A 27,011-nucleotide genomic window follows, 5' to 3' on the forward strand; every position below is an offset into this window, starting at 1 on the left:
GTCCAGAGTGAACAGCCCGTGGCCGGGGTCGACTGGAGCGGGAGCCGCGCCCATCCCAGCAAGGGGCGTGGCCATGATCCGGGGGTGGCGAATGGCCGCGCGGCAGCGAGAAAGGGGGCCGTGTTCTCCCTGCGTCACGCGCCGGATGCGTGCTCGGCCGGGGGGGGCGGGGCCGGCGGGTCACGTGGGCCGGCTCAGGCTATAAAGCACGGCCCGGCGCCGGCGGCAAGCTGCGTGTGCTGGGAGCTGGTCGGGACAGTGGAGCCGCCTAGAACCAGATCGGCACCGCGGTGAGCGCCGCGCTCGGGCTGGGGGAATGGCGGAGCGCTGCCCGCCGGCAGGAGCCGGGGCTGGGGCGCGGCTCGCGGTACAGGGTGGGGGGAGGTCAGGGCTCTGCGCGCGCCGCGCCCCCTCCCCCCACGTGCGCCCGGCTGCCCGGGCGGCCCTGGACCCGCCTGAGGCGAGGCGCGCGCGGGAGCAGCCGTTTCCTGCTGCGCGGGAAGGAAAGGCCGGCGCGCGGGGTCGCGGGGGATCTGGGGAGCGCGTGATGCGCGGGGGGGCGGGGCGCAAGGGGCTGTGCGGCGTCTGGGGTGACGCCCCATGTGTAAGGGACCTGGTGGGAGTTGGGGGGCAGCAGGGGCCTCAGCTTCTCTAGGGCGTGGGGTGCCGGGTGGGTGGGGGCTCAGCCTGTCTGGGGCGAGCGGTGGTGAGGCTGGGCACTGGAGAGGTGGTGCAAGGTGCTCTGGGCACAGCCCCCTCTCGCCTGGGCTAGCTGGCAGCATGGTGGCACTGACTCCTGTCCCAGGGGAGGGTGACAGCAGGGCATGCTCGGTTTGTCATTTGCAGGATGCCCACCTGTGTGCTGGCACCGAGTGCCTGGTGTCATGGCCTGGCTGAGCTCAGGGTTCAGAGGAACGTGTGGCTGCCCTTTCAGAGCCCCTTGGGAGGGGAGGGCTCTCAAAGCAAAGTTTGAATTCACAGGGCGGTGATGGAAGTGCCGTGTGGCTACAGCGGGGCAGGCTAGCTAGGCAGGGCTCTTCTGCCCCTTGGGGCTAATTCACCTGGCCTGACTGTAGTGCAAAATGGAGGGTGAACGTTGAGTTTGCTAGGATTTTATATTGAGGTAGCTGAGATAAGGCTCGGGTAGTTCTTAATTATCTGTAGCTAGTTTGAGGCCCCCATGTACCTCCCACCTGGGGCTTACCTTGATATAGCCAATTGACCTAAAAACAAGTGACTTGTTCCCTTGAGATTTTGACACTAAGGCCAGGTCTACACTAGGAAACTGGATTGATATAGTTCCACACCCCTGAGTAAAGCTGTTAGGTCAGTTTAACTCCCTGTGTAGACCGTGCTGGTCAATGGGTTCTCCCGTCAACCTAGCTAATGCCTCTGAGAGTTAGGGTTCTGGCTACAGCATAGGTAACCTGCATGTCAGTGTAGGTAGTGTCTTCACTGAAGTGCTGCTGCAGCATTTTAAGTGCAGACAAACCCAAAGATGGCTAACTTGATGTAAAAACACTCCATTTTTTGCTGTGAAGACTCAGCCTTAATGGGTGCCTAAAACAGTGAGGGGCTGAGTATCCACAGAGCCTGTAGATTTCCAGGTGCATGGTGGCTATTTGGTGCCTCTAGTGATAATTTTTTTTATATGAAGATATACCTATCTCATAGAACTGGAAGGGACCCTGAAAGGTCATTGAGTCGAGTTCAGCCCCCTGCCTTCACTAGCAGGACCAAGTACTGATTTTGCCCCTGATCCCTAAGTGACCCCCTCAAGTATTGAACTCGCAACCCTGGGTTTAGCAGGCCACTGCTCAAACCACTGAGCTATCCCTCCCCCCCACTTAAGGCTCACTTAGATGCCCCAATGTGGACTTTGTAATTTCCTCAGGGGGCAGATGGTGGGCATAATCCCTCTTGAGGTTACATCTTGGAATCTGAGTGCCAGCTGGGTCCCCCACTTGCTCACTTGAGGTACTGCAGCCACATAGAAAACCCAATTTTCTGCCTCCATGCAGCAGATGCTGTTTCCCCAGAGTGTGCTTTGTAGGCTTGCCTTTTCAGGCAGATTGTTCTGCCTTTCCTCCCTCCAGTCTAGTAGGGGGATGATCCTTGGCAGTGTTTCAGGGAGTTTCAGTTTAAGTGGGCCTGTTGCTCAGATGAAAGGTGTTGCTGCTTCCATTCCAACTCATGGTCAAGGTATCTGCAGCCCTTCCTCCTACTTTGCAGCAAAGGTGGTAATGGTGTGTGAGGAGGTCTGGGGCTGGTGCAGTGCAAGATCTGATGTTAAATTGGCTGGATATTAATCTCCTGCCTCTTCTCAGTGTTGTGGTGAAGCATGGCTGCAACACAGATAGGGTAGAGAGGGAAATAACTGAGATGTAGGACCTTCTGATATATCTGTGATAGGCTCCTTCCTTCCCAAATGCTCTTGGGGAAAGGCAAGAATCTTAATGAACAGTGTCTTTCCTGCTCTGATTCTTGAGGGGTGGGGAGAGGGCTTGCTCCCTCTTCTGATGGCCCTTTTCAAGGACAGCCAGAGCCAGCGCTGTCACCGTAGGGACAGGCAGCAAACAAACCAAGAGAGTGAGTAATTTCTGCAGCAGCAATAGCCAGGCTAAGCACAAAAGACTGCAGCTTAGGACACAAGGTACTATGGGGAATTCAGCTGACCTGCCAACATGCCTTACTCAAGTCATTGTTCAGGTACAGGATTTGTAGACTGACTGGGGCTTTTTCTTATTTTGGTGCTTGTCCACACTAGGTAGAGGTGCTGTTAGCTATCAGACTTTAACATGTTAAAATCCTGGTGTAGATGGGATAAGTTGCAGGTTTAACATGTTAGCTGGTCGGGGTGAGCCATGGTGTTAATTGTCTTGCAGCAGGGCTTCAAAGGGAAGCCACTTCCACTCTCCTGCTCCACTGCAGCTTGCATCTGCGACCTAGCAACAGCCCACTTAGTCCAGGGATCTTTGCTGGAAGGCAGAGATAGCGATCTTGGGGTTTTGTTACACCCAACATTATAGTATCTGAACACCTGCCATTTAATAGTGGCAATAGTGAAGTCCCTTAAGGGCTTCATGGAGTCTGGCACTTCTCTCTTTTTGGGGCCAAAACTCTGCTTGGGTAGAGGTTGTTGTTTTTTGGTAGGGTTTTAAGGATTGAAAGGGCTCTGTGCTGAGTGTCTCTTATGTTGGAAAGAGCTGAAATTGGTAGACCCAGTGCCTGATGTGCCTACCTTCCAGCAGATAATGTTTTCCTCCTTGTGTTTTTGGCTGCACTTCTCCCACCTTCTTGTATATGCACACCCTATCTGTGGCCCCATAAAGTTGTGGGACCTCATCAACCTCCTCCTAGCGGTGGCCAAAGTGGCAATCTTGAACACCAGAGAGGAGATGTTGGCTGAGTGGGTTCTCTCTGACTGTGGAGCCTGTTTCCAGTCCTCTCTCCACTCACATATCCAGGCAGAATTCCTCTGGGCAGCAACTGCTGGCTCCCTTGAACCCTTTGAGGTTCAGTGGGTGTTGTCCAGGGTTCTCTGCTCGGTGTCCCCCTCAGGTTCCCTACTTTTGACCCTGACCTTGTTTTTTTCTGTTGTCCCACATAATCCTGGGCCCTGTGGATCCTCCCCATAGGCTGGGGAAGAGTCCTTTAGTTCCTTCCTGGAACCCAACAAGAGCAGATAATGTTTGTAGCCTGTTCAGGAAATACTTGGCCTGGAGTGTGCCTTTCAGGCTAGTAGGGATGGTGGCTAAGTTTGTCTTAATAGATTTAAGGTAGGGTTCTGTGGTACTGCCTGCTTGCTTTTGGGTCCCTGTTCCACACGGCAGCATGGCGCGCGTGTTGGAATTGGCCCCATTCTTCTAGTCCAGAGCTTGTATCTCTCTCCAAGGAAAAATAATTGATCTGGTACTTGCTGTGGGTCTCATGCCCTCTTATTTTACCACGTTCAGCAACTAGACTCCACTGAAGTGCTCTCTAAAATCACTGGCTCAAATCCTCTTCTCTATAGGCTGGAGAGCAGCTCCATTCCAAATCCTGATGGCATTGTCAATGTGGTGGTACTCTTTTAAGCATGCCTGCAGGGGGAGCTGGCATTCAGCTTGGATGGTGGGAGGGTAGAAATCACAAGGGATCTTGTGTCCCCATCTGCATGGTGGAACATAGGCAGAAGGCCAGGAATACAGCACTAATGGAGCAGCAGATAGTCACTTATGTTTCCTAATGGGTACCCAGTGTGGCCTCTAGCTGCTAAACTGGGATGTAAGCTTAAAAAATGGCCTTGCTCTAACTATTTGGGGGAAGTCTCACTATGCTATAGCCTTGTGCTCACTTAGCTAGCATCCATGGACCATGGGGACTCAGTTCTCCCTCTCTCATTTCAGGATGAAGAACTTGTGTTCTCTATTTTCTGCACCATGGAATTTTATTCAGCTCGTTTAATTCTCCAGAGCCACAGGAAATTTAGGAAAGAGATTCCCATACACACCGTATAGCAGTAACTCTCTGGTTCTGAACATATCTTCGTTTAGTTTATTTAATTTGTAACATTATTTATTATAATATTTTCATACCTCATATTTTGTTCGTGTATCAAAGTTGCAAATTCCTGTTAATTTGAAACCACTAAATTAATAACATGGAATCCACAATTGAATCAACAACGGCTCTGATGGATCTGCTAACCAGTACAATAGGAAGTAAGGCATCTGGTCCCATGGTAGCTTTCCTCTGGATGCTGATATTGGGCTTCATCATTGCCTTTGTGTTGGCGTTTTCTGTGGGTGCCAATGATGTGGCAAACTCGTTCGGAACTGCAGTGGGGTCGGGTGTGGTGACTCTGCGGCAAGCATGTATCCTGGCATCCATCTTTGAAACGGTGGGCTCTGTTCTGCTGGGTGCTAAAGTGAGTGAGACCATCCGGAAGGGGTTGATTGACGTGGAGATGTACAACTCTACACAAGAGCTACTCATGGCCGGCTCAATCAGCGCTATGTTTGGTGAGTAACATTCTAGCTGCAGCAGCAAAGTGATTAAGTACACATGGATTAGTTATCTTGTTGGAGTGTCTGTCCCCAAATCTGCCATATATTGTAATGGTGACTAGTCACTGAGACACAACTTTGTTGTTTTAGGGTCAGCTGTGTGGCAGCTAGCAGCTTCATTCTTGAGGCTTCCCATTTCTGGTACCCATTGTATTGTTGGAGCGACAATTGGCTTTTCGCTGGTGGCCAAAGGACAGAAAGGCGTCCAGTGGTCAGAGCTGCTTAAAATTGGTAAGTAAAGTACAACCCACTAGCTTTTTCAGATGTTGAGGTGTGGCATTAATAAAACCTATCATAGAACATTAGGGTTGGAAGAGACCTCAGGAGGTCCTCTAGTCCAATCCCCTGCTCAAAGCAGGACCAACCCCAACTAAATCATCCCAGCCAGGGCTTTGTCAAGCCGGGGCCTTAAAAACCTCTAAGGATGGAGATTCCACCACCTCCCTAGGTAACCCATTCCAGTGCTTCACCACCCTCCTAGTGAAATAGTGTTTCCTAATATCCAACCTAGACCTCCCCCACTGCAACTTGAGACCATTGCTGCTTGTTCTGTCTATGGCAGGGGTCAGCAACCTTTCAGAAGTGTCAAGTATCAGAGGGGTAGCCGTGTTAGTCTGAATCTGTAAAAAGCAACAGAGGGTCCTGTGGCACCTTTAAGACTAACAGAAGTATTGGGAGCATAAGCTTTCATGGGTAAGAACCTCACTTCAGATGCAAGTCATCTGAAGAAGTGAGGTTCTTACCCACGAAAGCTTATGCTCCCAATACTTCTGTTAGTCTTAAAGGTGCCACAGGACCCTCTGTTGCTTCTTTCAGAAGTGGTGTGCCGAGTCTTCATTTATTCATGCTAATTTAAGGTTTCGCATGCCAGTAATACATTTTAATGTTTTTAGAAGATCTTTCTATAAGTCTATAATATATAACTAAACTATTGTTGTATGTAAAGTAAATAAGGTTTTTAAAATGTTTAAGAAGCTTCATTTAAATAAATTAAAATGCAGAGCTCCCCTGACCGGTGGCCAGGACCCGGGCAGTGTGAGTGCCACTGAAAATCAGCTTGCGTGCCGCCTTCGGCACACATGCCAAAGTTGCCTACCCCGGTGTATGGCCTTGTCCCCAACATTGGATTAGTAAGAAAAATATAACTGGGTTTTACTGCCCAGAGCCACCTTCTAGTAGCCAGGATATTAATCGCCTCTTTATCTTCTGTCCTAGTGTTGTCCTGGTTCATCTCTCCCCTGCTTTCTGGCATCATGTCTGCTATCCTGTTCTTCCTTGTCCGTATGTTCATTCTTCGTAAGGTAAGGGTGCCAGATCTCCACAATGTGCATCTGCTGTGTGAAAACTGTTCTGCAACTGAAATTGTATGAGCAGATAATAGGAATAACCATTCCCAGTCAGGACAGTCTTAAATGCTTATTACTGAGAACTTCGTGATCTTTAATGTTTTGATCCATGCATCTCCCAGACTAGCACCCTAGCTGCTGGGCTGCCATTCTTCATAATTACTGGGTACCTACTTGCCACAGGCTGATATGAACTTTTTTTGTGGGGAAGGGAGCATAGAGATCCAGTGCAATGTTCTGAGAAGCCCTGTCCCCAGCAGTGGGCATGGAAGAGGTTGCTGGGATAGTAACCTGGCAAGTGTCTCCAGGCCTTCTTTGCATGCTCCATCTTTCATATCTGTCTCTGGCTAGTGGTTATCTCAACACTCCGGAGACTTGAAGACAGGAGGAGCTTTCTCTTCTTGCCCTCCTATCCAAAGCTGCTAGTTCAGGGGTTAATATTCCACACCTATCTCATGTTCAACCAGATGGAGAACAGAAGCAGGCATAGCTTCCCCAGCAGCAGCATGAAACTGATAAGACGCTGGCTACTTGTGCTGCTGTCCAATGCCTTGTGGGCTGCAAATCAAACCGACCAGTGTCATCTTGGCTTTGTGTTGCAGCTTGTTACCTAGTAGCAGTAGAGTTAATTCTGGCTGCAGACTGGAAAGCATCACTGCAACTAGAAGGGCTAGAAACTTCTCTTTAATAAAACAAAGTCTGTAGACACTGGCTTATGCATCAGACTTCCAAGGGCAGGCTAGCTGAGTAGACCAAATAGATTTTGAAATACCTTATCCTCAGACCCATTTCATGTTAATACCATTCTGCCTGCCTCTTGTTTATACTATCCAAGTCTCTCTCTCCCCCCAGCTTGTACTATGCAGTGGTGTTGTAGCTGTTAGGATTGTAAAGAGAGCTCTTTAGCCTTTCTAAGGCAGGAAGGAATCTTGCACCTTGATTGCCACTTGGCACTCAATGGAACAGTTTGCGGAAGTGCCAATTAGAGCTAGTTGTAACTTGAATGACCTGCCTTAGCATTAAAATGCCTGGGAGAGCTCTGCCCTTGTGATGGAAACTCTGCTTCTATGCATGACTGAACTGGCAGCTTGCCTACACAGGGAAACTTAGGGCTTGTCTACACTGGCAGTTTACAGCACCAAAACTTTCTCGCTCAGGGGTGTGAAAAAACACACCCCTGAGCGCTGCAAGTTGCAGCGCTGTAAAGTGCCAGTGTAGACCGTGCACCAGCGCTGGGAGCTATTCTCCTTGTGGAGGTAGGGTTTTTTAAGAGCACTGGGAGAGCTCTCTCCCAGCACTGTGCTGTGACTACACAAGACACGTTAAAGCGCTGCCACGTGCTTTAACGTAGCCAGTGAAGACGTGCCCTTAGCAGCAGAACTGTACTGGTATAAATATCTGCAATAGCTCCCCAGGTACTTGAATGTGTCGACATAGGCAGTTGTATTGGAATAACTACAGCAATGTAGTCTTGCTAATTTCTTGATGTAGGCAAGCCCTCATGGATCTTGGGCTCATGTCTTAAATTAAACCTGCAGACCAGAGGTTCCCAAAACAACTGTCTTGAGATTCCACCAACCTAAAACCAGTTGCTTGAACTTCAGGATGGGCTTTGTCTGGGAGGTTTGACTGTATTGGGCTGAACTCTACTCAGCCAGACAAATGCTTTCTGTTGTGAGATTCCTTGGTTTGGAACTCTTTACAAATACTGTTCTAGTAAGTGGAACAAAAGTAGCAGTTGGAAATGGGAGCATGAAATGAAACTTGTTTGAATGATTTAACACAAGCCACTCTCTATACTTCTGCTGTTCAGTATGCTGAGTAGATCAGTAATCTGAACATGAATTAACACTAAGCATGCTGGTAGTGTACAGACTAGATTGCTGGTCAAACAGATGCTGTAATTATATAGAGTCTAGTGTCCAGGATTCAACTTGTGTGTAAACGGCTTACAAATATAAAACATAAAATTAGCTCTGGAGTTACCAAGTATATTTTGAGGCTGTTATTGAGTAGGTTAAAATGAACTTCAGATCTCAAATCTAACTCCTGTGGATTCTGCTTTGAAAAATGCAGTAGTTCATTTAGCACAGCTGGCAGATTAATATTGTATAACTGGCCTTTCAAAGTTGTACTCACTACTTAACACTTATTCAGATGCTTTTGTAATAGGACAAAGCAAACATGCATTTCAATACATTAAATTTCACTGAACATTGAGCATCAGAACACTTGGGTTTGGCTCCTGGTCAACAAGTCTCAAACAATGCCACTGCCTGGATGAGGTGTTGCTTTCAGTACATAGGAATGCATTTGTGAGTAATCTCTCTGAATCAGTCAAATGACTTTAACAACAATTGGCCTGACTCACCTGGGGAAATGGAGGAAAAAGCCCTTTTGACAAATGAGATTTTTTCCAAAAGAAAATTCCTTTAGTGGATTGAAGCAAAGACTTTTAGAAAGTGCTGTTGAAAACTGAGTTTTAGAGAGCATCTGTTCTGATGGGTAGGCTATCAAATACCTGAGAGCAAAATCCAGAGCCTTACAGAATACAGAGAGCAAACAAAGTCTTGGGGCATAGCTACTTTGATGTCTAAGGCCTTGGCTACACTCGGGACTTCTCAGCGCTGCCGCAGCAGCGCTGTGAAGCGCGAGTGTAGTCGCGCCGCCAACGCTGCGAGAGCTCTCGGTATGTACTCCACCTCTCCGAGGGGAATAGCTTGCAGCGCTGCGAGCGAGCGTGCAGCGCTGCAGGCTCTGATTACACTAGCGCTTTACAGCGCTGTACTCACAGGGGCGTTTTCACACCCCTGAGCGCAGCAAGTTGCAGCACTGTGCGGCGCTAGTGTAGCCAAGGCCTAAAACTTAAAAGTAAAATGCTCTTAAGTGAAGAGTTCTCAAGCATCAGATTCCATCCACTCTTTGTGGGATGGGCTGTTCAAAAGGCAACATTGCTGTTTCAGGGAATGTGCATTTCTGCTTTGAAACAACAATGGCATCAGGGGAGAGGCCCATTTCTGTCTTCAACATGGAAAGAGCTCTGCTCACAAGTAAGGAGAGAGACTAATTGGCAACCCTAAAACCCCACTGGATCTTGTGATGCACAAGTTCTAAGGGTTCTTCAGGCCCAATTCTCTCCTTGCTGACTCCTATGCAACCCCACTGTGGACAGAGCTTTCACAGCTGTAATATATAAGCCTCTAATTGGCATTTAGCAAACAATTCTGTTTGCACAAGAGACTCCATCTCCCTCTTCTGGAGCTGCCTCTGCTGGGCTAGTAGGAGGGAAGTAGTAAACTTTTAAGTCGAAGTGCACAAAACAGAACTTTGTAAGAAGTTACTATTTTTCTACACTCTTCCATGTAGATGAGTACTTTAAGTATCTGCTTTGCTGTTGGGTTCAGAGTCTGGGATCTGGATTTGTATAGCATCAAAACTAATCTGTTTTACAGGCAGATCCAGTTCCCAATGGGTTGCGAGCTTTGCCAGTCTTCTATGCCTGTACAATTGGGATCAACCTCTTTTCCATCATGTACAGTGGTGCACCTTGTAAGTACATGTCAAATACTTCAGTGCTAATTTTATAATTCTTTACAAAAACCTCCATTAAATGCATGATTTACCCCTTTTGCTTTACAGGGCTGAAATCTCCTAGAAGGCTGCCGGCCTGTGCCGGCTACAGAAGGCTGCAGGCTAGCGTGCGCCGAGTTCTAACCTAGATAGTTACCCAACCAAAGAGGCCTGCTCAAACTCTAAATCACTACAGAGCTTTCTCCTTAGTCTTCACAGGAACAGCAGATAACATGACTTCCCCTTTCCTCTCTCCTACTTATGCTAGAGCTCAGTAACCCAGCTGCTTAAGAGTCTCCTTAAGCTTTTCCTATTCTCCAGTAAGGCTAGTCAGCACTGGAGTCTTGTATTGGATTTGCTCAGTTTGGCCTTCCAGCATGAGAGCTTGCTTGCTTTTCATCCCTAAGAATATATTAACTGCCCCGAAACTTCCTGACCAAGAAGAACTGGCATGTCCTAGCCGGCACAAGTACTCCGAAGAGGAATTCATGCTTCGGAGTTGAAATCTTTTGGGAGCTCCAGATCAAAATGTTTAACTTTCTGTCGTGGTGGGGGGAGAAACACAACTGATGAATGGAACAGGCAGCTGCCATCATAATCCAATGTAGTTTGGCACAGAAGGGCCTGGAGACCTGCAGAGTTAAAAGGCAAGCTGTAGAAAATATCAGTCACAGCTAACTTAACAATCAATTTCAAAACTCTGTATACTGAGCTACCTTAATCAGGGCCTGCTACCCTGGACTGTGATGGCAGCTTCAGCTGGTGCTTTCTGCTGTGATGTATTATAAAACAGGTCATCAAGGAACCAGAGCTAGGTAGAGGCTGATAGTGGCAGATATTCAGTGTCATATTAGACACTTTAGATCTATTTCAGTATTTAGTAGTGAATAGCCTGGTGTGTAGCTATGAAGTAATGACTCCAGCTTTCCCTTCATACATTGGTCCCTTCAAATGCACTTTGGTCCTGAAATTCTAACAGATGTTGCAGCACTAATGGAGTTCAGCCAAAGTGGTGGTTATGCCTGTGAATGACATTGTCTTGTGAAGTAGGAATCTTAACCAGTTAAAACATAGACAGCATTGCACCATGTGATCCAGTTTATAAGTTTGCACATTACTAGCCAGATTCATGTTAAATTTACGTTCTGTAGACAAGGTTTGGTTAAACTTTGTTCCACTTTAGCTGGGTTTTTTGCCAGATTCTGTATTTGTTGTAAGCTGCTATTAGTGTTGCATGTTAACTAAGCCATATGAAATAGATGTGTGACATTGTGCACTTGACCTCTGCAGTTCCTTTATCTGCCCTCTATGTACTGGGAGTGTTTATGGTTCCTGGCTGCAGCAGAAAATGCAGAAGCATTTTGATGGCCATTTAGCAAACACTTGATACCTTAGCTTAAGGTTATAGTAAACTATAAGTGAGTAAGCTTCTATGGAAAAAAATCCAGCCACTCATTTGTAAATGCTTGTGTAACTAGGTCAGTTAACACCTTAAAGCCTCTCCTGTTTCAAGAGATGTCGATTTGGTTCTAATTTAAAAATAAGTGCTCTGGAGTGAGATGCAGAAGCCATCATTGTTGCACCATGTGACTGGAAAAGTCCTATCCCATCACAAACCTAAAATGCCACATCACTATAAATCTGTTGGAGATCTCTCGTGGGTACAACTCTTCTCCCCCCGGCTATTAGCAGACTGGCATGCCAGGGGGAATAGCGCTGTCTGCTGCAGCAGCAGACTTGCTGCAATGTCAAAGCAAAAAAGCAAGTCAGGACATAAGCCTCTGTGTATACTATATTGACAACTAAACTGAGGGAAGGATGGTAGAGCATGTCTAGTCAGTTGCTGCTGGGTCACCAGCATGTACAATGCTTTCAGTAATCCAGTTTTCCCTGGGGAGGGGAGAGGTCAGGAGTCTCCGAACATGTGAAAGAGATTAGCTGGGGAGAGATTGTAACCTGTTGGGGGCTCCCATGTGGGTTAAGTTCTAATTTTTGCAGGGTTAGTATTGGATTTTCTATTCAGATTTTCTGCTAATATAGCAAAGCTGGTGCAGGGCACTGCAGACTCCTGGGAGGCAGCAGTGAATGTCATGTGCCAAGCACCCCTTGAGCCAGTTGTGAAGAGGGTAGCCATACAATGAAGGGGCCCTTGCCCTGGGGTTTTCAAGATTCATTGTTTTATTTCCTAGTGCTGGGCTTTGACAAACTTCCTATCTGGGGTATCCTTCTAACTTCGGCGGGGAGTGCTGTTGTCTGTGCTCTCATCGTCTGGTTCTTTGTGTGTCCAAGAATGAAGAAGAAAATAGAACGTAAGTAATACTTTAGAATGACATAAAATCACATGTTCTGCTTAATGAGTTACTTAAATATCCTGTTTTGGCTCATCTTGCTTGTGGGTGGGTGGGGGGGTGTCTTACAAATCTCCCCTTTAACAATCTGTTTTAGTAAAGGATCCTAAAGGGGGGTTAGCACTCAGATCTCACTCAGCTTCCTCTGAAAATCTCATGAGTCACTTAAGTACTGTATTTGTAATCAAGCTTTTGCTGGTTACTGTAAAACTAAACTTGCTTATAACAAGGGGTGGCTTCTAAGAGGGCCCCTTAAGCATGCTTCTAGCTGAGTAGCCATCCACTGGTAAGAAAGTACTGTTGGCAGGCTGCAGCTAACTTCTGTGCCTACTTATCTGTTTCAGATCAAGCTGCATGGAGTAGGCTTTAGGCACACAGCACAGAACAATTACCTGGAGTGGATATACTCCTAAACAGCACTATTTCATCATTAATCTTAAAGGGTGCCCAGGGTAGAGAATGCAGGAGGCAGTGTGCCTAATTGTGGCATATAACCTTTAATACCATATTGTACCTAATGAGCAATCTGACCTTGCTGATGCAGATTAGTTTTAAGTAGGTGATCTCATAAAATCCCTGCCCTGTAGCAAAGAATACCCGTTGAAAGGCACTCAAATAGCATTCCCCAGCTTTACCTTCTTAATGTTCTGAGGGGCTCCTCTATAAATTACATGTGAGACTTGGGAGAGGCATCCTAAGCAATAAGTAAGAGAAAATAGCTATTCACAAGTACCCTTGTCAGGTTTGCATAAGTGGTGAGAGACTAATAGCTTGTTAAATACTTTCTGGTTGCCTTTGAAATTTGTCTGTCTAGAGACAGCTCATCCTTCCAGCTGTTAAAGGAGTTTATACTCTTGCAAGGAATTCAATTTTTCCCCCCCCTCACTAATGTAACTTAGCAAATCTGTTCGCAGCTGTTGGGGTTTCAGCATAGCCTATTCCTAAGCAGAACCCCGGTGACGCACATACTGGAGTAGTTTGAGCAGCCCCACACAGCACTGCAGCAGAACTAGGGAACTACAGAGGTTTCCTGCTATTAGTATCTGACCTGACCAGCCAGACTTAAAAAGTTCTGACCAAGTGCTTGCAGTGAGCTAATGAGTTCTGAAATCAATGGTCTCTGCTTTAATATAGTACAGATTGGGAAGCTTTTAACTGACTCCTAGTGTTCTTGCTCTGAAGATTTCAAGCATTTGTTAGCTTTGCCCTCCCTCCTGTAAGGTAGAAGTTTTTCCATTTTTATGGCCTGAGGAAACAGGCAGATGTTAAAGCCAATTTTCAGACCTGGCTATACGGTTAGGCTCTTTAAATAACAGGCCATGCTTTCTCAGAGAAGAGCTGAGAACCCACAGCTCCTTTGGGAGTCATTGGAGACCTATGTTCAGATCCTCTGGAAAATGCTACTTGTATTTAGGTGCTTGCTTAGGCAGCCAAAAGTGAATTTAGGCCAAGGTCGTGCAGTCAGAGGCAGGATCACTCCAGAGTCCCAGTTCTGCCCTAACTAGTAGACTATTTCTGTTCATGTTTGAAAGCTAAAGTCCCACCATCAAGGCTCTAGATTAGAGCTGAGTGAATAATACACTTCTTGGTTTGGGGGCCAAACAGAACCTCATTTTCAATTTGAAACTAGCCAGTTTTTCTCCCTGGAATGGGAACCAAAATTTTTTATGGGGTTTTGTTTGGCCCAGACAAATTCTGATGTTTTTGGTTATTTAGGTGGCTTTCACTTTTTTGGGTTTTTGTAGCTAAATTTCAAAACAAATCACCATTTTGAAAGTCAAAACATACAACATGAAACACTTTATTTTGCAATGGCCAGAATGAACCATTTCAGCATTAGAGAGAGAGTGGATGAGGTAATCTTTTTTTTTTATTGCAGTGTTTCTCAACCTTTTTGATACCAGGGACGGGCTTGCTGCCTTCCTAAACAGTCAGGGAGATCTCAGGAACGGGCATTGGTCCACAGATGGGTTGTTGAGAAACACTATTTTATTAGGCCAACTTCTGTTTTGGGGGGGGGGGGGGGGAGGGAGAGGAAAGGAAGTTGGTCCAATAAAAGTACCTCACCCACCTTGTCTCTAATATACTAAACTGACACAGCTACAACACTATTACTTCCCCATTACTTTTTTAGCAGACTTATTGTTTGCTGAAATTTTTTTGCCTGCCTCTACTCTAGAAGTTTAAAGTTGTGTGAGAGCTTTAAAGCCGAGCTTGGTGCATTTTTCCAAAACACTCCTTGCAGTGGAAACCCTAGTGTTGTCATGGCTCATCACCATGTGAAAAAGGTACCTTCCTGCCCAGTGCAGTCTCTGTATTGTCACATGCTTTAACCCAGTGAAAGCACAGATGAGTCACCTGTATACTCCTATGGCTCATGCATCACAAAGTGCAAATTGCAGCATTTCACTAATGATACCCTGGTGAGAGATTTGCTGCTTAGCACTGCTCCCAAGAAGAGTGGCTCTGTCATCTGTAGTTAAAATCTTAACTTGTAATCAAAATAAGCTTTCTTGCACCATTGTAGTGTGGTGCAAGTCTTGGCCATATCATGGGCCAGCTCTCAACTGTGTAACTTCTCTGGGCTGCTGCTTGTGCAATACTAGGAATGTATCTTTAGCTTTTCCTAACACTAAAGTGGAAGCAAAGTATTGGCACCATCTGTCCAGTCAGTTCCTGGTAGCCCACCACTATTCTCATTGTGGAGTGAAGAACCAGTGCTCTGGGAGTAACAAACACAGAGCCCTGCCATGCCATTAGTCACTCTGCCAGTTATAACCACACCTATACTGGGTGCCAAGAGGGGGCTTGAAATAGTAAAAGAGAGCACAGTTCAGACTAGTGAGTTCTGTGTCTGGAGATCTGGCTGTCCCATGCACAGCACATGTGTAACACATCTAAGCATGTGAGTAGTTGGTTACTAACTTGAGCTGTAAACTGAAATTCAGCATGCATAAATCTGGGTTCTGACAGGTGCCAGCATTGCTCAGGTCTCAGTGGATGCAGAATAGGCTGGAATCAGGTGCTAATGGCTGAATGGGCTTTAAATGGCAGTAGCCTTTGGGAAAGGGGACTACTAAGTCATTGCTTCTTTCCACAGGAGAGGTCAAGTCAAGTCCTTCTGGGAGCCCCTTGATGGAGAAAAACAGTCAGAAGGAAGACCAAGATGAGTATAAAGTGCCACTGGACAACGGCGTGGGTGACAAGAGCTCTGTCACTGATGTGTCTGCTGTGCACCACAGGGCAGCCGTGGAGGAGAGAACAGTCTCCTTCAATCTGGGAGACGTGGAGGAAGCCCCAGAGCGGGAGAGGCTCCCTAGTGTTGACCTGAAGGAAACCAACATTGATAGTGGTGAGTTGGGGTTAGCACCTGCCTTGACTCAAGGCCTTATGGCTGGAGGTTGAGATGGCCCTGGCAAGTCCAGATGAAGTGGGAGTCCCTTAAGCATGCCATGTGGAGGCATATTCCACCAGCAAATAGATCAGGGCAGAGTGGCACAAGCATGAGGTCTGTAGTGTTTTTAGTTTGGCTCCTGTTTGAGGCATGTTCCTCACTCCTGGGCATGTGGGTTAAACTCAAGTTCCATTTGCAGGAGCTGTGCGGTTACCCAGTGGCAATCTTGTTCAGTTCAATCAAGCTGTCAGCAATCAGATCAATTCCAATGGCCACTACCAGTACCACACTGTGCACAAGGATTCGGGCCTGTACAAAGAGCTGCTGCACAAGCTTCACCTGGCCAAAGTGGGCGATTGCATGGGGGACTCTGGCGACAAGCCCCTGAGACGCAACAACAGCTACACGTCGTACACTATGGCCATCTGTGGCATGCCACTGGATTCATTCCGTGCCAAAGAGGGTGAGCCCAAGGGGGAGGAGATGGAGAAGCTGACCTGGCCTGGAGCAGACACTAAGAAGAGGATCCGTATGGACAGCTACACTAGCTACTGCAATGCTGTGGCAGATACCCACCCGGCTGCTGATGTGGATATGGATGTAGGCAAGGTGGAGATAGGCAGTGGTGACAGGAAGTGCAGCACTGGTTCTCTGGAGGAGTGGCATGACCAGGATAGACCAGAAGTGTCCCTGCTCTTCCAGTTCCTGCAGATTCTCACCGCCTGCTTTGGTTCCTTTGCTCATGGCGGCAACGATGTCAGGTCAGTAGACTTAATCTACGTGACAGGTTTTAGCTGGTTACTCTCAGTGCAAATGTTAATGCAGTATGTTCACTGCTTCTCTGGAGCATGTATGCCTAGCATGCTGGTGTGAAAGCTGCTTATTGTGAGGGCTCTTCTGGCAAATACTTGCTCCCCACTAACCTGGTCATCCAGAAAATGTAGCAAGTTAGGGTTTATAGCAAGATTGGAGTTCATCACTTCTCAAGTCAGCAGCATGGAAAGATTCATTAATTGTCTCTGACTGGAATGCATCTGTTTCCTTCCAGCAATGCCATTGGCCCCCTGGTGGCTCTGTACCTAGTCTATCAGACAGGTGATGTGGCTGCCAAAGTGGCAACTCCCATCTGGCTGCTGCTGTACGGAGGTGCTGGAATCTGCATTGGCCTGTGGGTCTGGGGGAGAAGAGTCATTCAGACCATGGGGAAGGATCTGACTCCCATCACACCATCTAGGTAAGATGCTTCATGGGGGGGACACAGGAGGATGTTTATGGTATTTTCAGTATACTGTGTCCTCTGTACTCACCATTGTGTACATAACCCATTATTACTCAGAGGCTGGGTGAGCATGTAATTATACAATGCGGAGTCTGCAGCCTACTGAAATTGAAAGGTTCATTAATTCTTTCCAGTTTGTTTGCTCACATTCCAAACTTCCTAGTGCTCTGAGGTACAATAGCTTTGATAGTCGTGACATGTGGTGGGTTATCTTCAGGAAGACCACTCCACAAATATCCCCTCTAATTGCCGTTTCCATTGGTATGATTCTAATATGTGCATTTGAACAGATGGCTTTGGGATCAGGTGCTTGTACTAAACACACATGCCCTCCTCTCTAGGTCAAAAGACAGAAGAGCTGAACCTTCCACTGTGCCTTATAGCTCCACCCTCTGGAGCTTGGGGGGTGGATTGCAAAGATCATCTGCTGAATTCCCTGCCACCATCTCCAGGTGGCTGTCCTAAAGGGGACTGATCTCTGATACCCAGGTCCAAGATCATATCAGGGCATTACAGATCAAAGCAAATGCCTTGAGGAATTGAATGCAAATAACTACTGAGCTCAGTGAGTGGCAGTGTGAAATCTGCTTAGTCTCCATTGTGTAAAGGGGAGTGTGACGGGTTGGATCACAGAAACCCCCTTGGGAGCTGCCACCCGACGTGCAAAGACTACCCCTGCTTCTGTTTTCCCTGCCAGCTCAGGACTCCAGCACCCTGTCTTGCTGAATTAGACACTCCAGTCCACTTCAACACAGACCCAGGGTCTGAATCACTTGTCCCAAAGCTGCAAGTTTACCTGAGCACAGCTCACAGAAGTGTGCTTGTCTTTAGCACTCAGATGCCCAACTCCCAATGGGGTCTAAACCCAGATAAATCCGTTTTACCCTGCATAAAGCTTATGCAGAGTAAACTCATAAATTGTTCGCCCTCTATAACACTGATAGAGAGAGATGCACAGTTGTTTGCTCCCCCAGGTATTAATACATACTCTGAGTAAGTTACTAAATAAAGTGATTTTATTAAATACAGACAGTAGGATTTAAGTAGTTCCAAGTAGTAACAGACAGAACAAAGTAAGTCACAAGCAAAATAAAATAAAATGCGCAAATCTATGCCTAATCAAACTAAATACAGATAATCTCACCCTCAGAGATGCTTCAGTAAGTTTTTCCTCAGACTGGACACCTTCCAGGCCTGGGCACAATTCTTTCCCCTGGTACAGCTCTTGTTCCAGCTTAGGTGTTAGCTAGGGGATTCTCCATGATGGCTCCTCTCCCTCTCTGTTCTCTTCTACCCCTTTATATATCTTTTGCATAAGGCGGGAACCCTTTGTCCCTCTGGGTTTCCACCCCCGTCACTGGAAAAGCACCAGGTTAAAGATGGATTCCAGTTCAGGTGACATGATCACATGTCACTGCAAGACTTCAATACTCACTTGCCAGCACACGCATATACAGGAAGACTCACAGGTAAACAGTCATCTGCAGACAATGGTCCTTGTTAATGGGAGTCATCAAGATTCCAAACCATCATTAATGGCCCACACTTTACATAATTACAATAGGCCCTCAGAGTTATGTTTTATATTTCTAGTTTTAGATACAAGAGTGGTACATTTATACAAATCGGATGATCACACTCAGTAGATTATAAGCTTTGTAATGATACCTTACAAGAGACCTTTTGCATGAAGCATATCCCAGTATGTTATATTCACTTTTTACCATATTTTTCTAAAACTATCCCAGTTACATTATATTCACTTATTATCATGTTTTTATAAAACCATATAGACTGCACAACGTCACAGGGAGTGCCCTAGAGTTATGGATATTTGACTTTTATCTAAACTTCCTGCAGAGATGCATGTATCCACTAGAAATGGAAGGAAAAATGAAGCTCTGATTAAAGATCTCTAACCTTGCTTCTGGCCTCCAGCTAGGAGCTGTCAAGAGGCCCCAGGTGCACTCTCCATACAAAGCAGAAGTGTGTACAAAATCTAATGCCTTAACAATTAAACTGGTTAATGAGGGAGACCTGGAACCCTGCATAGAACAGGAGCCATAAGCCAAAGTTCTGTATGTGCCATGCGCATGGACTGTCTGGTGTGCAGGAATCCCTTGCTGACATTGTGTGGCTCATACCAACCTCTGATATTACTATCTTTGTGTGTACACAGTGGCTTCAGCATTGAACTGGCATCTGCTCTGACTGTGGTGATTGCATCAAATGTTGGTCTTCCTATCAGTACAACGCACTGCAAAGTAAGTGAAATGCTTGCCCGTATGTTAAATGGCTCCTGTGGTGACCTGCCTATTAGTTCTGCAGGAAGTGTCACTACTGTCTCAGGAGATGGAGTTAGTGGTGTAGGACCAGAAGTGATGGTCTGGTCTACTGTATGAGAATCCAGTTGTCTCCAAGTACTGGTTCTTGCCTTTTTCCTCCTCCATCTCAGATCTGGTTCGTATTGACTTCTAGTAGAATAGCTTCCAAAATACACCAAGCATTGGTCTTGAGTTTGACAGTCTACAATTTGCATGCAGATCTGTCCATTTGTGGATAATGAACATAGAGTAAACATAGGAAGTGGTGGAGGGAGAAGCTGAAGAGAAATGGGCATTGAGGAAAAGTACTGAACCACTTTTCTCCACAGAGGGCTGGTCACCTCCTCCCCATGCTGTGCTGCCCAGTGCAGTAGTCTGGGAGCTGACCTTGTTCATGAAGACAGAGGCAAAAAAAGCATTGAGTACATTAGCTTTTTCCACATCCTCTGTCACTAGGTTGCCTCCCTCATTCAGTAAGGGGCCCACACTTTCCTTGACTTTCTTCTTGTTGCTAACATATCTGAAGAAACCCTTCTTGTTACTCTTAACATCTCTTGCTAGCTGCAACTCCAAGTGTGATTTGGCCTTCCTGATTTCACTCCTGCATACCTGAGCAATATTTTTATACTCCCTGGTCATCTGTCTTCCACTTCTTGTAATGCTGCTTTTTTGTGTTTAAGATCAGCAAGGATTTCACTGTTAAGCCAAGCTGGTCGCCTGCCATATTTACTCTTCTTTCTACACATCGGGATGGTTTGCGCCTCAAACTCTTTTATCCTTCTTCCCAGACCCACGTAGTCTGCAGTGATCCGCTCAAGGTCATTCCTGGCAGTATCCTTGGTGCCCACGTGGAGAAGCAGGAAGGGGTAGTGATCCAAGGTCTTGATGAGTCTTGGCAGTCTGTCACATTGTGAATCCTAGTTCCTGGCAAGCAGCAGACCTCTCGGTTTTCCTGGTCAGGGCGGCAGATGACCCTCCCCCTGAGGAGGGAGTCCCCGACCACCACCACCTGCTGCCTTCTCTTGGGAGCGGTGGTCATGGAAACACCATCCCTAGGACAGTGCATCTCATGCCTTCCAATTGGTGGAGTCTCCTTCTGCTCCCTTCCCTCAGATGTATCATCTAATCCACTCTCCTCATTAGTACCTGTGGGGAGAACATGAAAACGGTTGCTCACCTGTATCTGCATTGCTGGTACATGGACTCTCCTCCTTCTGGAGGTCACATGCTGCCAAATTTCTTCACCGTCCTTCTGTCCCCACTGCTCAGCCTGCTCTGATTCTTCAGAATGTTGTACCCATAGAAGCATATCCTGACGTCTGTCTAGGAAACCTTCATTTTCTCTTATGCAACGCAGGGTCGATACTTGTTTCTCCAGACCTCAAACCTTCTCTTCCAATATGGAGACCAGCTTGCACTTTGTACAAAGTTGCTTCTGTCCTGTGGAAGAAAGACAAACATGGCACATCCTGTGCAGGTAACAGCTGAATGCTCACCATCCATATTACCTTCATTCAAAGAGCTTCCTCAGCTGTTGCAGCAACTACTCGGAGAAGCCTGCAAGATGAAAGCCTCAGTGCGCTCTCCCCAGGTGAACTCCCTCTGTTAGCCTCTGCTGTTCGCTGCTCAGCTGGTTCACTGCTGACTGCCTTTTTAGAACAGTCAGGCCCACCTGGAACAAAGCACTCCCAATTCACTTTTCAAACAATCAAGCACATGGTCAAACTGACAAACTGTCCCTGCAACAGACACTCAGATACTCACCAACACAGCCACCCAATGCAGCACTTAGCGTACCTCCTCTCGGAGGCGGAGTTGGCAGATGTGATTGCAGAGCCATTGGCCATTATCTTTGAAAACTCATGGTGATCTGGGGAGGTCCCGGATGACTGGAAAAAGGCTAATGTAGTGCCCATTTTAAAAAAGGAAGGAGGAGGATCCAGGGAACTACAGGCCAGTCAGCCTAACCTCAGTCCCTGGAAAATCATGGAGCAGGTCCTCAAGGAATCAATTCTGAAGCACTTGGAGAGGAAAGTGATCAGGAACAGTCAGCATGGATTCATCAAGGACAAGTCATGCCTGACTAACCTAATTGCCTTCTATGATAACTGTCTCCATGAATGAGGGGAAAGCAGTAGATGTGTTTGACTTTAGCAAAGCTTTTGATACGGTCTCCCACAGTATTCTTGCCGGCAACTTAAGGAAGTATGGGCTGGATGAATGGACTATAAGGTGGATAGAAAGCTGGCTAGATCATCGGGCTCAACGGGTAGTGATCAATGGCTCCGTGTCTAGTTGGCAGCCAGTATCAAGTGGAATGCCCCAAGGGTTGGTCCTGGGGCTGGTTTTGTTCAATATCTTCATTAATGACCTGGAGGATGGCGTTGACTGCACACTCAGCAAGTTTGCAGATGACACTAAACTGGGAGGAGTGGTAGATACGCTGGAGGGTAGGGATAGGGTCCAAAGGGACCTAGACAAATTAGAGGATTGGTCCAAAAGAAATCTGAGGTTCAACAAGGACAAGTGCAGAGTCCTGCACTTAAGATGGAAGAATCCCATGCACTACTACAGACTAGGGACTGAATGGCTAGGCAGCAGTTCTGCAGAAAAGGACCTAGGGGTTACCGTGGACGAGAAGCTGGATATGAGTCAACAGTGTGCCCTTCTTGCGGAGAAGGCGAACGGCATTTTGGGCTGTATAAGTAGGAGCATTGCCAGCAGATCAAGGGACATGATCATTCCCCTCTATTTGGCATTGGTGAGGCCTCATCTGTGTCCAGTTTTGAGCCCCACACTACAAGAAGGATGTGGAAAAATTGGAAGGAGTCCAGTGGAGGGCAACAAAATGATTAGGGGGCTGGAGCACAAGACTTATGAGGAGAGGCTGAGGGAACTGGGATTGTTTAGTCTGCAGAAGAGAAGAATGAGGGGGGATTTGATAGCTGCTTTCAACTGCCTGAAAGGAGGTTCCAAAGAGGATGGATCTAGACTGTTCTCAGTGGTAGCAGATGACAGAAGGAGTAATGGTCTCAAGTTGCAGTGGGGGAGGTTTAGGTTGGGTATTAGGAAAACATTTTCACTAGGAGGGTGATGAAGCACTGGAATGGGTTACCTAGGGAGGTGGTAGAATCTCCTTCCTTAGGGGTTTTTAAGGTCAGGCTTGACAAAGCCCTGGCTGGGATGATTTAGTTGGGGATTGGTCCAGCTTTGAGCAGGGGGTTGGACTAGATGACCTCCTGAGGTCCCTTCCAACCCTGATATTCTATGATTCTATGATACTTGGGCACTACTGTGGTAGAACAAAAAACAGTTGTCAAACAGACCCATTACAAAGCTGCCAAGCTCCCTGGGCCACTCAGGTCATGGGAAACTTCATTCCTATAAGCCTTGCACTTGTGCATCAGATGCCTGTAATCTCATTGTGAAACTCTCTCTGCTGGTCCATTGCTGCCTGGCCCCATGCTGTGCTGGCTGTGCACCACAGTTCCGCCGGAGACTGCTCTCCATAATGTGCACAAGGCACTTGGCCACACTTCAGCATGACTCAGGTTTTCTCTGGGCAGGTCTCATTGGATTCAGGCTTGTCTTGTATCTGAACCTAGTCAATGCTGCTCTCTTCTTAGTAAGGCCATATTGGAAACTGAGTTTGCCGGTGGAGGGGCAACATGTTGGGGATGCTGACAGATTGGAGAGGATACCTAAAGAGCTACAAGAATGACCTGAAGACTAGAAAACCTGCCTTAGATAGAGTGAAACTAAGCTCAATCTTATTTAGAGAAGGTTGAGGTGAGCTTTGAGAGCTGGGGGCATGCTTCTAGCAGATAAAGGCAGAATAAGATCAGTATCTGGAAGCTGAAGGTAGTACATTGGTTTTCAAACTTGGGGGTGCCCCCCAGGCACCATGAGATTATTGGGTGTGCAAGGACCTGACTGGTTATGGATTTTTTTTTTTAAGATTATCAAGTAGGTACTAATCTTATTCCCTGGGGATCCTATCTAACCCTAGTGTGCCTTGGTGCAGGGTGGGTGGGAGGAGGCTGGGCCCCCATTACCCAAGGGAACTGCACAACCTTTGGAGGAGAACTCACTCCCCTGTGGCTTCACTGGGAATCAACATGGCAGCTGTGCTGCACAGGTGTCCTGGCCCCATTGCAGAGACATCACACCTGGTTCATGTGCAGGTAGGGGGTGGAGCTGCCATGCATGAGTTCCCACTCTAGGCAGCTGGGATTTGGGTGGGGTGCACAAGTTGCCTCCCTGTATGTGCTGCTCAGTCTCTAAAAATTGCAATGTCTTTCTAAGATACTCTAGCTGACCAGAAGCTGTTGGGTTTGATGCTGGAAGCACTAGGTGGTGATCTCTGGCCTGCTATGCAGGAGGTGAGATCCTAGTGGTCTCCTAGTCTTTAAATCTGTCCCTTGGTGTATCTTCCATAGGTGGGCTCCGTGGTCTCAGTGGGCTGGCTCCGTTCCAGGAAGGCTGTGGACTGGCGTCTCTTCCGTAACATCTTCCTGGCATGGTTTGTCACTGTCCCGATTTCTGGCCTCATCAGTGCAGCTATCATGGCACTGTTCAAGTATGCCATCCTGGGAGTGTGAGACCAGCTTGGGTGAAATCCATATCATCTCGCTGCTCCGAGCAACTGGAACAATGCTAGGGTCACTCGCCTGGGGAGGAGATGGGAATATTGCATTTATGCTGTAACTGCTTTCATGCTAAATGACTCGTCTCTAAATTAGCTGCAAAATAACCAGCGCCCCTGACCTCATTAAGGTCGGTTTCCTGTTTGGGCTGTGAATTACTGTACATATTTCTATATTCTTTTGTATCCAGCTTACCTTCCATTATGTATGTTTGTCACTGAGGTCCTTTTTTAAACTTGTTTTTCCTTGGCGCGAAGTCTTAGAACTGGCAGGCACAGTAAATTCTGGTGTGACCAGCTTGGAGGGGTGACTATTCCACTGACATGTTTGCTCTAGGTTAACAGTAATGGGCACTATACCCAGACCACACTTATTTTTTTTAAAAAATAAAACTTTTAAACTAAACATACCTATTGGCTGACTCCTTGTGGAGCAATACCTATTACACACCATTTCCTGACTGCCCCGCCTCCTCTGCAGCTCACATGGTACCTGTGGGACATGTTGCCACCTCCCCCAAGAGCTGTGAAAGATGCTGGGGGTGGTTCTTGCTAGGAAGCAGGTTGTAGTATGTCTAGCTTTGCTTCCATTACAGTACTTACAGGTGCAAACAAGAGAAACCTGCAGTACCATGATGCCCTGGTCTTGTGTTATGTTTTTTCATTTTGTGCCAATACACCTGAGCTCGGGGGGGGGGGGGGGGATTTTGTTTTGAATCTAGGATGGGCTAAACTCTTAACAGAGTTGATTTAAATGTTGAGATCATTGACTGCTCCCTCCCCCTATGAGCCAAGAACCTAGCTCTCTCCAGTGACCCTGACACTACAGGACTCTGCTCCCCATTGCTACCTCTAACTGAATAAAAGCTTAATTTTTAAAACAAATCTTCTTTGGATTTTCCATCCAGTGAAGTGTTAACATTCTAATGTCACAAGTGGTGTGCTTATCCCATGATCTCAGCATGACTAGCTACAGCAGCTGGCAGGATTTGAGTGCATTACCTGGTTAACCCAGACCCTCCCTGATCTAATAAGCCAGGAGCAAGAGCATGTACAAAGAAATTACAAGCAGCAGGAAAGGTGAACTAAAGTTGGGATAAGGGGAGGATCCTGTGTGATCTAAACTCCACTCTGTTTGTCTGAGGAAAGCAGTAGGTGCCTAACTGCAGTCATTAGAAGCTGCCCTTTGCTACTGCTAGAACAGCTCCATTGCTGTGACCAACCTCTCATTTTCTCAGCTGATGCACTGTGAACGAGGCTTCTCAAGGCACACATGCTTGGTTTAAATCAACCCCTGACTTTGGCACACCCTCTAATCCAGTGCTCCGTCTGCTTGTCAGTTGGGGATTAAAACCCAGCCTGAACGTTCATGTTGTTGCAGTGCACTTAGGTCAGGGCAATCCGAGCAGGTGCTGTCACTGGAACAGCTAGGCCCATAGCAAAGACAGATGCTTCCCGACTTACGCAAGCGCTCTGTTCTGGAACATCTTGCAGAACTCAAATTTTGCATAAGTCAGAAATGTATCTCAGAAATGTAATGTATTTTGCATTACATGCAAAAAACCCCCACCCCTCCTATTTCTAGTTTACAGAACTTTTTCCGTAAGCTCGGATGTGCATACGTTGGCTTTATGTAACTCAGGGAGTATCTGTACGCTAGAGCTAGAGTGGGAAGGTTCCTCCCTCCAGCAGAAAGTATAGCCACAGACCTGCTACGGAGCCAGACTGAACCATACTGTTTGAACAGTCCCATTTTGCTACTGCCATAGTGGCAGAAGGCAGCATAGCATTCAGACAGTGGGGCCCTTTGTGCTGCAGCTTCCTGTCTTAAAGCATACAGGAGCAGCCATGGTAGACTGAGAAGGGGTTTGGAAGGAGTTAATACCTGGCACTTTCCCTCAGTACCTCCCAAAAGGAGATTAGTGTCATCTCCATTTTACAGATTGAGAAACTGAGATCCACATCAGAGTTGGAGTGAACTAGTCCCACTCGGCAGCCCCATCCACTAGTTGGCACAGCCTCAGCCTGTTGCTGTGGAACAAGCCCTCCAGCCCAATGGTCCAGCCTAGCCGAAGGAATGGAGGAGTAATTTCAAGGTGCCCCACACAGGGAGACAGTGCTCGTGCTCTCAGGGTATAGAGATGGGCATGGGCCTTCTGTTCTCAAATCTCCCTTCTGTTTCACTGGAGTATGAAAGCGTAGATGGGGGGCAGGGCAGGTGCAGTGGCAACTTTCTCAGCGTGTCATGGTAGGGTTGGTTTCCCCTGTCCATTCCCAGACAGCTGACCCCTGTTTACAGCAGTGCTCTTACCAGGCAGGGGTGATGCTGCAGCGACACAGAACTGTTCCCCAAGTGGTTGGGTTCAATAGGTAGTTGGGGGAGGGGTTAAGGAAGTGGCTTCTGGTACTCCATTTGCTTCTTGCAGTCTTGGGGATCTCCTAATGTAAAGTATCCTCCAGCAACCTACCTGTGCTTGTGTTAAAGACTACTGCAAACCCTCTTTCCTCTCTGCTGCTCTTAGCAGTAGAGCTCCAAGCACTTGCTCAAGGCTTGTCCTAGCCCAGGGGGTAGGCAACCTTTCAGAAGTGGTGGGCCGAGTCTTCATTTATTCACTCTAATTTAAGGTTTCGCGTGCCAGTAATACATTTTTACATTTTTAGAAGGTCTCTTTCTATAAGTCTATAAAAAAGGGTTTTAAAATGTTTAAGAAGCTTCATTTAAAATTAAATTAAAATGCAGAGCCCCCCAGATCGGTGGCCAGGATCCAGGCAGTGAGAGTTCCACTGAAAATCAGCTTGCGTGCAGCAGGTTGCCTACCCCTGTCCTAGCCTGTTTCACAGGGAGTGAAATGAAGGTGCAGAAAGTGGAAATGGTTTGCCTGAGGCTGCAGAATCCTATGCTGTGCTCTGTCCCAACCTGCTACTCCTAGAAAAGAGAAAGGGCATAAAGATGAGCTTTGCCCTTGGGGGCAGGTGCTGGGAGAAGGGGGATAGCACCAGGGGAAGAGGTGAGAAGCAGAACTGCTTGGTGCAGGGGCAGAGGGAACTAGTGTGGAA

At 47.1% G+C, this 27,011-nt stretch overlaps 1 protein-coding gene across 1 annotated transcript; it reads left to right on the forward strand.

The window, feature by feature from the left end:
• The first annotated feature begins 229 nt into the window (after positions 1-229).
• On the forward strand, positions 230-24,839 carry SLC20A1 (solute carrier family 20 member 1). Its single transcript, XM_065397761.1, has 11 exons — positions 230-290; positions 4,389-5,003; positions 5,139-5,279; positions 6,264-6,349; positions 9,847-9,943; positions 12,154-12,273; positions 15,413-15,664; positions 15,906-16,467; positions 16,755-16,940; positions 19,165-19,249; positions 23,749-24,839. The coding sequence occupies exons 2-11, from the start codon at positions 4,643-4,645 to the stop codon at positions 23,908-23,910; spliced, it is 2,052 nt and encodes a 683-aa protein (XP_065253833.1). The 5' UTR covers positions 230-290; positions 4,389-4,642; the 3' UTR covers positions 23,911-24,839.
• The last annotated feature ends 2,172 nt before the right edge of the window (positions 24,840-27,011 follow it).

Source organism: Emys orbicularis, chromosome 2 (genome assembly GCF_028017835.1).
Source record: "Emys orbicularis isolate rEmyOrb1 chromosome 2, rEmyOrb1.hap1, whole genome shotgun sequence".
Classification (NCBI taxonomy): Eukaryota; Metazoa; Chordata; order Testudines; family Emydidae; genus Emys; species Emys orbicularis.